At 40.9% G+C, this 12,946-nt stretch overlaps 1 protein-coding gene across 2 annotated transcripts; it reads left to right on the top strand.

Moving 5' to 3' along the window:
• Positions 1-441: 441 nt before the first annotated feature.
• On the top strand, positions 442-10,873 carry ppm1k (protein phosphatase, Mg2+/Mn2+ dependent, 1K). 2 transcript variants are annotated; one of them, XM_034231526.1, is made up of 7 exons: positions 442-579; positions 2,329-2,844; positions 2,958-3,058; positions 4,985-5,141; positions 7,612-7,756; positions 7,996-8,130; positions 10,049-10,873. In XM_034231526.1, the coding sequence occupies exons 2-7, from the start codon at positions 2,381-2,383 to the stop codon at positions 10,178-10,180; spliced, it is 1,134 nt and encodes a 377-aa protein (XP_034087417.1). In that variant the 5' UTR covers positions 442-579; positions 2,329-2,380; the 3' UTR covers positions 10,181-10,873. The 2 variants fall into 2 exon arrangements, with proteins under 2 accessions (XP_034087417.1, XP_034087418.1); XM_034231527.1 differs by having other exon boundaries at positions 2,326-2,844.
• The last annotated feature ends 2,073 nt before the right edge of the window (positions 10,874-12,946 follow it).

Below are 12,946 nucleotides of genomic sequence, written 5' to 3'. Positions count from 1 at the left end.
AAAACAATAAAAATGCCAGCACATTTCAGAGCAGCACATTTTCACAAAGGGTCCGTCTATAACTTCATTAACTGGTAAAGCTCTCACACCTTCTGCTCGAATACAATCTGCTATTGCAGTTCTTAAACTTTACACTTAATGATGAACATTTGACATACATTGTTGTACTGTATGTCAAGATGAAAGAAATAGGAGTTTGTATAAAACTACTCTTTAATATCATATTGCAAGTCAATGATAAACTCTCCCTTTGTGAGGTACATTTAATATGTGCTAAACATTTACGCCTCAAATGACTAACGTAAACGATGCTTCTCTGTCTGCAGTAGTCCCTGATTGCTGATTGGTGCATATAGCTGTCATTCACTATCTTATCGACCAATCATCTTCACTGTGGGGCGTCGATATGGGCGTATACGTGTTCAGGCTTCTGATTGGCGCGGTCACATCTGAGGCCGTGTTTGATAACATTGAGGATCCTAAACACCGAGGACGGCTGTTTTGATTCAGTTACTAGCGGGTTCTTTTCAAGAAACCAGCAGAGGTCTACAGCATTTTAATACATCTACAACATTAAAGGTATGGTTCTTAGTCAACACATAATTGAAAGGTCGAGGGGAATGCGAACTTGTAGCCAATGATAGCCAACTAGCTAGCTAGTAGCTAGTCAGCCAAATATAGCTATCGTTATGCAGCTAGTTGATGCTAACGCGTCGAAACCGTCGAAACCTACTAACTTTAGCGTGTGTCCATTTGCTTTAGAACAAATGCAATTAGTATATATTATTTCTGATTATTATAATTATACATGTTTACACTAACATTGAGACACACCTATGTGGTCCTTGTGTTTATGTTATCGGATGTATTGTTAGCCCCCAGTCAGAGCTGGTTGATGTGGCCAGGGAAAGGAAAGTTTGGGGCTCTCTGCTGGAACTGCTACCCCCGCGACCCGACCACGGATAAGCGGGAGAAGATGGATGGATGTATCGTTAGCTCAAGCAGCTTTACGACATTGAAGAGTTGAATACAGTTGGTACAAGTAAAAGTACTGCATTGCAAATGTTACCAAAGTACAAAAGTATTAGCATCAAAATATACTAAAAGTGCTAATTATGCAGATTGGACCATTTCAGAATCATATATCATACGTGTTGATTATAATTATTGATGCATTAATGTGTTTATCGAAGCTGGTAAAGGTGGAGCAAATATATGTTTACTTTGTACTGCAGGGTAGCTTGTTAATTTACTCCAAATGTAACTAAAGTCTTATTTAAGTGTTGATTAATTGCAAAGTAACTTATGGTACTAAATAAATAGAGTGGAATAAAAGTCAACGATGTACCTCTAAATTGTAGTGGGATAGAAGTAGCAAATAATTCAAGTAAAGTACAAGTCCCTTCAAAATAGTACTTAAGTACAGTGCTTGAAAAAAATCGACTTAGTTATTTTACGCCGCTACTGTTAATATAAACGTTACTTTAAAAAATGAAGCTTGATGTAACTATACTGCTACATTTAGTTAGTCTACTCTTGTTGCATACATATAAGTATTTCAAGAATATATTCAAATGTTCTGTATGCATCAGGGCTGTTTGCAGGCAATACAACGGAGAATCTTTGAATATTTATGTGTTTTAATTAGGATAAGTTGTCAAACAAGAAGGTCTGGTTTCAATCCTGAATATCAACCATAGGATATCAACAGTCATCAGATCAGAATACCTTTGTTAGCTCCACAGAGGGGACATTTACGTTGTAACAGCCGAAAAGAGCCACAGAGAGCTTAATGTTACATGTTACATGCATTAAAAAAGTTAGGATATATATATACACATACATGTGTAATAGGATTATTTGGGGTGAGATTTGAAAGTTGTGAAACATACAGCTGATGTTCTGCTATTAGTAAATCTTGAGATTGTTTTCCTCCATTGTCTGTGTGTAATGGCAGAAATCCACTAACAGCTTTCGATCTACTGGAGTCCTTAAATGAGTTTGTAGCAATAGCTACAAGGTAGGCAGGCTGTGGCTCAGTGGGTAGTCCGCTGAACTTTGAATCAGGGGATAGCAAGTTCGAGTCCCACTGCAGTCAGCATGTCGTTGTGTCCCTGGGCAACACACTTCACCCCAAATTGCCCCTGAGGGGATTGTCCACAGTACTGAATGTATGCGTCTAACAAATGACATGTAATGTAATAAGTATTTTGATATCCTGACCTTTGGTAATGTGAGGTTGGAAAAACTGCAACGTCATTTGTAATGTTAAAAAAGTTCCGTATCTAATATAACTAATGGATGTCGTCTCCGTTGTTTGGACAGCAGATCCCTCTTTCTCTGCATCCAGTGCTTCTCCAGTGTTTCTGCTGTCACGGTGATGTCAGCAGCCTGTCTCATACGCCTGGCAAGGTGCAGTGGTCCTCAAGTGGGACGTAGTGGTCTTTTACAGAGGGGCCTACTCCCACTACCATTCCAGCAGGACAGCCACCTCCACTTCACCCAGAGACAGCTTTACACCCCTTCAGGAAAACGGTACAGCAACACACGCTTTGATTCAGACGGCAGTGGAACCCCAACTACTTGGGATTCATTTGGCATCTGGGACGATCGTATCGATGAGCCAATTCTGCTGCCTTCCAGCATCCGCTACGGCAAGCCCATTCCCAAAGTCAGTTTATCGAAGGTAGGCTGTGCCTCGCTCATCGGGCAACGCAAGGAGAATGAAGACCGCTACCAGGTCTCCCAAATGACCGACAGCATCCTCTACTTTGCTGTGTTTGATGGACATGGCGGGCCAGAAGCGGCAGATTTTTGTCTAAAATACATGGAGAAATACATCAAGTAGGCAAATCATCAAATATGGCTTTATCACATACCAGCCATTGTCACATGATTGCCCAGGCATACCTGTTATAGCTGATTTTCTGATCCTCAGTCTTTTGTTGTTGTTTCAGGGACCTTGTGACAGAGGAGTCTGATCTGGAAGTAGTTATAACGAAGGCCTTCCTTGAAATAGACAAAGCTCTTGCAAGGCACTTGCACTTCTCTCCAAGTGGTAGGTTCCTTCATGTTACATGTACATAGTTATACTGTGTATATGTATACACTGTGGTATTTATGTTATGACACTTTTTTCTTCTCTCCTCAAAACCTAACTTATTTATCCTACTTAGGCTTTGAAGCCTTGGATTCCCAACTGACATTAACCAAGCACTTTGGTTAGAGGTCTGTCATTAAACTCATAGTTACTGAATAACATATGAACAATAAACCACCTACAAGTACAGCCAACACTAGTGCTTCACTATTCATCTACGCATACAGAAAGGAACAAATTAAAGGAAAAACCTAAGCTACTGTCAATTCAATTCAAAACCTTTATTTATCCAGGTAGAATCCCATTGAGATCAATGATCTCTTTTTCAAGGGAGACCTGCAGCAGTAGGTTCCACAAGACATCAAAACATAAACAACAGAACAACAAAAGGACATCATACAGCAAAATGTACTGTGTGGATAGACATAGGTAATGTTAAAGTTAAAGCCTGTGTTATTGTGGATTAGTGTATAAGACAGTGTGTTCCACCAGAAACAGCAAGCGATATAATAACTTCTTTCATTAAAGGTCTCTACTTTGGTTAATATTTACTCCAACAAACCCTGAAGCTTTTTTAAAGTCCTGTGGTTTGTCAACACTTAACAAAGACACTTGTTGTTGTTTTTCCTATAATTTGTCAACTATCTATCAATCTGCAAAGTATACTGTTTAGCACAGGTAGTGAAATTAATGATGGGTACGTAAAGCATCCCTGAAAGCTAAATATTTGTCTTCATGATCATGTGGTCTACATGTTTGCCCTTGTCATATAGAACATTTAAAAATCGGCTTACATTTTCTTAAATGGCATTATATCTGCTTACGGTTATGTTATTTTATAAAAGCTAGTATACGTGTAATGTGGCCAAACATCGGCCACGCTGTGTGAAATGTCCCAATATGCCTGTGTGTGTGCATGTTATCTACGGCAGCTGCTGACCCAGCTAAGAGCTGGAGGCCCTTGGCACCAATGTGGATGGCGAGAGGCTAGATATTGAAGGAGAGTCCAGCGGGTCCTAAATCCTGGACTACTGGAAGGTTCCCCATCTTTCTCTCACTCCGCTCTCTCTCTTCATTTTCTTCTCTCACCAAGTGTATGCAAAGCTTCTTGTGAGACAATGCTGGACCAGTTGTATGAGGTGTACTGTGTGTTGTCAATGACACGTCTGGTCCATGAGATGCAGCATGTTTAAAATGCATATACGTTTAAAACAGAATATCAAATGGCTATAAATCTCTAGCTAGTGACCTCATTTGTCAATTTGGAGAGAAAAGGTCAAATGCAGACCTAAATCATGACATTTAATGCGGTTCATTCTCATTTGTCGTAACTTAAGAAATGCATGTTTAAGTGTAGTAAACGCATTACATCGGATGTAACCGTGTTGCTTTTAAGACACATTTTGAAGTCACATCTTACCGTTTGCCTGCTTTAAAAATAAGTATTACAAATTACCATTACCAAGTATTTATATTTGATATCAATTTTCTTATGACAAATACGTTTTTTTTTTCATTTGGAACTCTAAATAAATGCATGTAAACCCTCACCTGAGGAAGTATAAAAAGGATCTTGTATGTGTACTATACACTGATAAGTGTCATATCTTTAGCTCATTTTAGCAATAACTGCTGTGGAGTTAGCTGTGGACCTGAACTCTGCGCTGAAACAGTTCGACCTGCATGTGCGACTGCCCCCTCTTTTGTTTACTGTGTAATCTCCAGCCTTCTATATGACTCCCCACTCATGTGTTCATGTTTTAATGTGTGGATGTGATGATGTGATGATTGATGTGACCAATGTGAACAGTGCCTTTTTTGTGTTTACCATTTTATTTTTTATGGCACGTTCCACCTCTAATGTGACCTTTCTTGTCTCTGTAGTGAATGCAGGCACCACCTCCACCGTGGCCCTGCTGAGGGACGGCATCGAGCTGGTGGTGGGCAGTGTGGGTGACAGCCGCGCCATGCTGTGCCGCAAGGGCAAGGCCGTTAAACTCACTGTCGACCACACTCCTGAGAGGAAGGACGAGAAAGAGAGGTGAGGAGAGCTTGTCAGCACTGCAAAGTTTCTCATTTAAGGGGACATTTATCAGCGGTATAGGCATATGTACGGGCCCGGGCGCTGTACGATAGCTGCCCACTGCTCCTGGTATAAGGATGGGTTACATGCAGAGAACACATTTCACTGTGTGCTCTGCATGTGTGACCATTAAAGAGGGTTTCATCCCTCCCAATTCTATTCTATATCAAACGTATCCTTACCTCACATCATTTCTAAATAACTACCGATTTAAAGTAGATTGCAGGATCAGCCAGTATAAATGAAAACAACTGTGTGCAGGGATTTCAAGAAAACGTTTTTGCCATAATTGATCTTGAAATGGGAATAAATAAACTTTTATCTGTGATACAATCCAGGAATTAGAAGTAGATCAGAATCAGAATACCTTTATTAGTCCCACGGAGGGGAAATGTACGTAGTTACAGCAGGAAAAAGAGCCACAGACAGCTTAATGTTACATATGTTAAATATTTGACATGCATTAAAAAAAAAAGTACTAAATTATGATATAATAAAAAATTCAAAGTTACATAATTTAAAAAAATACACACCCTGTAACAGTTCTAAGGATTTAGCAGCCAGGTATATTTTACAGTTATTAACGGCATCTATATATATTGCACATAGTTTGTTGGTATTTAGCAGCAAGGGGTGATATAGTCTGTGGTGTGGTGTGTGTAGGGCAGAGGTGCCCAGTACGTCGACCGGGGCAATGCTGGTAGATCGCGAGTCATTCATAAAAAAAAAGATCCTGTTCCGTTAAAATAGACAAAACAGGTTTTGATCCCTCCTCTCTTGGCCTCCCTGCCACTTAATTCAGGAGTTTACTTGATTGACAGAAAAAGCGACCTATCGCTTTCCAGTCTGTTAACCCAGAATGCAAAGCGATACAAAATCAGTCAAGTCCCGGGAAAACTCAAATGAAGTTAAAGAGACTAACAAGAGACAAACAACCAAATGAGTGCGGGACCGAGCAAAAAGCTAAAGACATACCACTTCCACCCAGAATGGGAGGAAGAATATTTTGTCACATTCAAAGGTTATTTGTCTTATTTGTAAAGCAAGCGTCGCTCTGCCAAAGAAAGGTAACGTGGAGAGGCATTATCGGAGTGTTCACAAGGCATATGACAGCGACTTCCCTCCGAGTAGCGAGTTGAGAAAGAGAAAGGTCATGTATTATTGCTACACAAACATTATCTCGCAGTCTTAGTGTCGCCAACTCGTTTCTAACATGCAAAAACACAAACAAATGCGTCTATGGTCGGTGTATTTTCGACCTTTCCAATCCAGACGAGATCTCTCTCCCCCGTCTGTGTGCGAGGGGGCGGGGCAGTTTACACACACGCAGCTGCTTCATGCAGCAACACACGGAGGAGATGGCGGAGAGAAGCGCTCCAAGGTGTGGTTACATGTTACCCGTCTTGAAGTGGACAATGCTCCTTGCCAAGAGAGTTCAGCATGTAAGGGCGGTAACACGAGCAATGTGTCAAACATTTATCAAAAGTGCTCCACATTCAGACGGAGGAATGCACCGGGCTCGACCGTCTTTCTAGTAGCTCTCTATCCCCATCCACGAGTAACGTTTCCACGTCAGGTGTTATGTATGCTAGCAGCAACACACGGAGTTAACTCAATGATACAAACATGGGTTAATGATTAGAGGAAACTGAGTTACTCTTTATTTTGTTAAAGTTTCAGCTATTCTGTTCACAGTTCAGTCATCACATTATTTAATACGATTTGTTAAAACATTGTTGTTTCTTTTGATGCGAAATATTATTTATTTTATTTAAATAAAAAGCAATGTTAATTTTGTAAACAATTTGTTAATTTAATAATATATGTATTTTTGAATCAAGTATTCATCTTTATTGTCTTCATTGTTAGTTTCCACATGCCTAAAACAACCTCAAGCTACATCTAAAAGTTGATGGCTAAATAAGAGCGTTTGAGAAATTGTGCAAGGCATACAGTAATAGTCCGAATAGTCGATTAGTCGTTTCATTAATCGATAGATTAATCGATTATCAAATTAGTCGTTTGTTGCAGCCCTATTGTAGTTATCCCATGTATAAATAAAACGTGTTATTCAGCAACCCTTGCAATTTGGGATTTTATTTTTGGTTGGTAGACCTCGGTGAGCTGGTCATTTCAAAAGTAGCTCACCAGCCCAAAAAGTGTGGGCACCCCTGGTGTAGGGGCATACTAAACTGTCCAACTTAAAACCCAATATGAAGTATTTAGGCTTTCTAAAGTTCTTAATCCTTGTTATTTGTGGATCTGCATACTCCCTTTTAGTACAACCCAGTATATCTGTTTTATTTGTTTTTTTAAACTGTCTCTGGTGTTATGGAGATGTAACTGTTTAATGAAAAGCATCTGTTTATCTTTTTAATACTACATCTCTGTCAATCATGTACTTTTCTGTGTGCGCCTCTTCCTCTAGGATAAAGAAAAGTGGAGGTTTTATCACCTGGAATAGTCTGGGACAGTCGAACGTTAACGGCAGGCTGGCCATGACGCGCAGCATCGGAGACTTTGACCTGAAGAACACCGGGGTCATTGCTGAGCCGGAAACCAAAAGGATGACGGTAGGTTTTTAAAAGAGGGATTTGAAGCAACCTTAAATACATACGGATTTATAACAAAACAAATTACCTCAACTTGTCAATAAGGAGTCTGTAAAATTGGTTATTATATATAGGATGTTATTTAAGGATTTTATCTTGGTTCTCTTTTGAATAAATGTATTATACCTTCAATGTGTTTTTCTTATTCCTTATAAGTCAAAGTTAGACATCTTTCTAAATATAGCTTGCCTTGTCCTCAGTTGCACCATGCCCACGACTCTTTCCTGGCGCTGACCACAGACGGTGTTAACTTCATCATGAACAGTCAGGAGATCTGCAACGTAATCAATCAATGCCACGACCCCAAAGAAGCCGCTCAGAGAATCTCTGACCAGGTAAGACCTTCATCCGGAGTGAAACCAAACCATGTATGTAATAGGGATGGGAACGGTTAATCGAATATTCGAAATTATTCAGGTTTTCGAATATGAGGTTTTTTTTGTTTGTTTTTGGGAGGGGTGCCTAAGTTGATTACATACTATCAAATTGAATAATTCAATGTATATGACAGTACCATAGCTACGTGTGTTAGGTCTAAAGGTGTGTTTTGCTCCACTCACCGGTCCCTCACAGCGGGCAGAGCTGCAGGTGCTGATCTCTCCCTCTCGCGTCCGGTTATACTTCACTCGCGTTTATGTCCAAATCCATCAGATCTAGCTAGTTCTAGCCAATGATATGGCTGCTGCCCCTCCCTACACGCAGCTCACGCAGACTCAAACCTCATCTTAGGCCCAAATGCGGCAAAAATGCGCTCCGCAGCCGTTGTGAGGTTCCAGCGCTAACAGTTCATGAGCGTGCTCCCCCGCCCCCTGTCAACACTCGCTGCTTGGCAACCGTGTGTGGCGGCAAAGTACATAGACATTTTGATAGGAGAGATTTAGTTTTGCCGGTATTCAACATATTTTACCAGTCATAGTCCGGTAATTATTTACACTCCAAGAAGAGTCCTACACAACAGACATGGCGTCAAAAAGGAGTAATGTGTGGAAATATTTTGACCAGGTTAGTGAGTGCGGTGTAGAGCTCAAAACTATGCCAAATTAAACTTATATATACATGCTATACCTTGCTATAACCCGCAACCTCCATTCCAGCTGAGAGGGTCTTCTCGACAGCTGGCCTGATTGTGAATCGTCTCCGCACCAGCATCTCCCCTGGGGGGGGGGGGGCCTCATGAAATATTAGCGCCGGTGTTATGCCGTGTTGTGCATGCCCACCTCGCGGGAGCGCGCCACAGCGTAAAGCATAAACTCCCCTGACATTTCAATGATTTGTACAGCAGTTAGGTCTGGAAACGACATAAGGGCATAAACACCGGAGCTCTGCTGCGGGGAAAACTTTGGGGCTGTTCTGAGTTTGTTCTAATCCGTCAAAATGACGGACTGCTTTCAGATTTTTCCGTCATTGTCAAAAGAATTCCGTCATAGACGGAATATATTCGGTTAACGCGACCTCTGGTTCTTACACTTTAGGCCGATTTACTCAGATTGGTGTGTCCCGCCCCGTCGTGTCTTTTCGGCCGTGCCGACACCTTCCGCCGCCGATTCGACATGTTGAATCGGTAGGCTGTCGGCCAAAGGCCGTCGGCTAAAGAAATCACTCTGATTGGCGGCTGTTCAGCTTAGCGAATCAGTGCATGAGAAGCGAAACGGGGACCCAAACAAACGATTAAGAAGGCAAATCTGAGATTTCCTTTAACTCCAGCTCTCGACACAGGTTCGGGAAAGCCCCGTGAGCTTCTCGCTGTAGAGTGAAAAGGGAACGCACACGCTATTTGTTGTTTTGTTTATATCACGCAGTCTGTTCTTCTTCTCTCGGTGTATAGTCTGTCTTCCGGTTGTTGCCTCTTTTGAATGACGAATACACACTACCCCCGCCAACTGCTGGTAAGGAGAGTTATTGCCACTCACACAATGCGCAGTTTCACACGTGCTACTTGGCCGTCGGCTGGAAGTCTTTGCGGTGTGTTCCAGTGCGACTGTTGGCCAAGACGCAGGAGACGTGAGGCGACACAACAGTCGGGTCCGTCGGGACGTGTTCTTTGGTGTCAGATTGGTGTGTAGGGGCCTTTTTTAAATGAGCCCTAATGAATACAGTAAAACATGTCCGTGACAATCCATGCTTTATGGACCTGCTGGAGGTCGTCTTTGGTCTCAGACAATTGCTCCAAAATGTATGTGCAAATACTAGACGGCAGACTTTTGTACGATTTGTTAATGTTTTTATTTACATGATGGTCCTCTTCTCTCACAGGCCCTGCAGTACGGCTCAGAGGACAACAGCACGGTCATCGTGGTGCCCTTCGGAGCCTGGGGGCGGCACAAGAGCTCGGGCCCCAGCTTCTCCTTCAGCCGGAGCGTGGTGTCCAGCGGGCGCTGGGCGTAGTCAGGTTGGGGTCTGCGGATCTGGTCAATGTGTGCAATACAATCCAACAACAGTACCCTTGTGGAAATATTATAAAAAGTGTGGTTTGCCCTAAAAAATGTATACAATAGGGTAACTTAATATTATTTAGAGTAGCATGATGTGAGCCTCCTGTCCTTAGAGGCAGTATTCATGAAGTGCACTAAATGAAAAACATCCTCTTTATAAAAGGTTTTATCTCACGCAGGCCAATGACCTTATAGACGCTGAAAGCTAAGAAGAGTTTGAGTGGCAGACAGGAGTTCCCGATGACCTGACAGCCGTCTCCTGTATTTATTTCGCCTGATCTGAATTACCTGAGATTTGAAGACTGCTATCCTGTCAGTCTTTTAAATTGTTTTAGCTATAATGCCCAAGTTTGCACTTTTTATTTTCACAGTTAATTTGCAATTTAAACAAAAAAAAGTGCTTCTGATTGTACCAGCTGTTTTTAAAGCCAGCAGTCTTTCTGTTTCTCAGTGTGAAGGGATTGGACTACATGCACAGATAAGGAAAATACAATAATGGAACTGCATTTTAGGGATGCATGATATGGATCGTTTATCAATAACCGATAAATACCTGCTTCTCACCGCAAATGCTCATAACCCAAGCAATATTTCTGGTATTGTAAAAAAAGCAGGTTTTGCACACCTGAGGATAAGAGAGGCTAAGCAAAAATAGATCATTTAATTAATGATGATAGATCTTATCTATCAGATCATAGTTGTTGACAAACAAAAAACAACCACCACTCTTTTTTTCTAGTAAAATACATTAATAACTTGTCTTCCTCTGAAAACCGTCCAAACAACATGTTTATCTCTTTAGTCCCAATGTTTCTATTTTCTCTATTCAGCATTCTGCGCTTCTCCCCTCTGTTGATTGGCCGATCTCAAACACACAGTGTCAGAGTGTGTACATGCTGCACTTGTGAAGTCTGTCAAAGCAATAGAGTGCCTAAAACCCGGAAGTTAGCATTTTACCACTTCCGGTTCCTTCGACAAAAAGCAATGCAATTTCTCCATAGGATTTTGGAAAATAGCTCGAAATAAGGTCTGTGGTTGACACAAATTGAAGAGACGTGTCTACCCTACTTTTAAAATGTTCAAATCATAAATCTAATCGATGGATTTATGATCGATTAGATTTATGATTCGAAAATTATAAAAGTAGGGTAGACATGTGGATATTATCCGGCTGAACAAAACCTGATCCGTCTCTTAAATGTGTTTCAACCACAGACCTTATTTCCAGCTATTTTCCAAAATCCTATGGAGAAATCGTATTGGTTTTTGTCGAAGGAACCGGAAGGAGTTTACTTCCGGGTTTTAGGACGTGGCACTCTATATAGCTTTGTCTTATTGGCTAATCATTTATCAGCCATCATTTTATTTACAGAATGAAACATAACAATATACATTTCCCGTCATTAGGGGATTATCGGCCTGATTTATATCGTGCATCCCTAATTAATTTGTCAATTGATCTGATTTAATTTAGCCCTTTTTATATCCAAATGTACTTAAATGTACATAGAAAGGTCACGACTTCCGAAGCAACTGGACAAAAAGCATCCACGACCAAAATAAGTCAGAGGGTAGGTCTTGAATACGTCCGTTCTTAAATGTTCTCTAATTGCACAATCGTTGAGAGAAATGAACCCAGAATGTTCTGTGATCTAGTTTGTGCTTAATGCTATTTATATGATCAGCATTTCCATGGCGCATATAAGATATTCTTGTTACCAAGCTTGTATAAGTGTTAATATTTCTATTAAGAAACGGTATTTTAAGGGCACTAAGATGTGTTCAAGGTACAGAAATGTAAAGTTTATGTTTTGTAAATAATTATATTTATGTACAGCCGTACAACGTAATAACTCGTCATATCAGTCACAAACGCAGGACCTTTGCTTCAGTTTCATCTTCTTTGTTGGTTGTAAACTTGTCATCTTCATTTGATGTGTCACTCAGAAAGAGTAAGCACACTTAATGCAACGCTAAGAGATGTTCAGCTGAGAGCCATGTTCGACCTAAGTGAATGTTTGCTTAACTTCGCTCCTCCACTCAGAAATATCACTCGCACCCTGCGGAGTTCAGGAGTCTAAGCTGTAGGTTGTCCTGGCTGATGTGAGGGGATAAGTGTCCGGGGTGAAGGGTTAGAGATCCACTGTTCTGTCCACTGTTGATCTTTAGTTCTGTGAGAAATGCAACGCTCATATCTATCGTCATTCTTCTACCTGTGACATTTGTAACCTTCAGTTATTTTCCTCCAACACAGCTTCAAATGTTATGTAAACTATCTTTCTGACTCGTCCTCCATACAAACCTCATCTGTTACACATGTAATCACAGTGTGTTCGTTTTTTTCCCCTGTTTTTGGTTTCACTGCCCTTTTCAAATACAATCGTTGTATCCGGGACCTAAATGTGGACTTTCCAACACGACACTGTTAGTACTGTATTTTTGGTCCTCAATGGCTTGTGACACAAACAATTAAAAACTAAACAAATAACAATGTGTTCTGTCTTTAAATCTTCTGTGTGTTGTACGGCAGGAGTGTCAAACTCAAATACACAGAGGGCCAAAAGGTAATTAGAAATTATCCCTGCGGGCCGAAATTAAATCCACCAAGGGCCTGATTTGGCCCCCGGGCCTTGAGTTTGACTCGTGTTGTACGGAGAAGTACAGATACGAAATGACTCAATAAATAAATCAAAATGTGTTAAAATAAAAACATCATAAT

Source organism: Gymnodraco acuticeps, unplaced genomic scaffold (genome assembly GCF_902827175.1).
Source record: "Gymnodraco acuticeps unplaced genomic scaffold, fGymAcu1.1, whole genome shotgun sequence".
Lineage (NCBI taxonomy): Eukaryota > Metazoa > Chordata > Actinopteri > Perciformes > Bathydraconidae > Gymnodraco > Gymnodraco acuticeps.
The sequence above is the reverse complement of the archived record's forward strand: the minus strand, read 5'-3'. Positions and strand labels throughout refer to the sequence as shown.

Excerpts from the sequence above, each read along its gene's own strand:
- ppm1k (XM_034231526.1), top strand. The coding sequence starts at position 2,381 with ATGTCAGCAGCCTGTCTCATACGCCTGGCAAGGTGCAGTGGTCCTCAA. Across the intron at positions 2,845-2,957 it reads TACATGGAGAAATACATCAA|GGACCTTGTGACAGAGGAGT; the intron begins GTAGGCAAATCA and ends TTGTTGTTTCAG. Across the intron at positions 7,757-7,995 it reads CGGAAACCAAAAGGATGACG|TTGCACCATGCCCACGACTC; the intron begins GTAGGTTTTTAA and ends CCTTGTCCTCAG.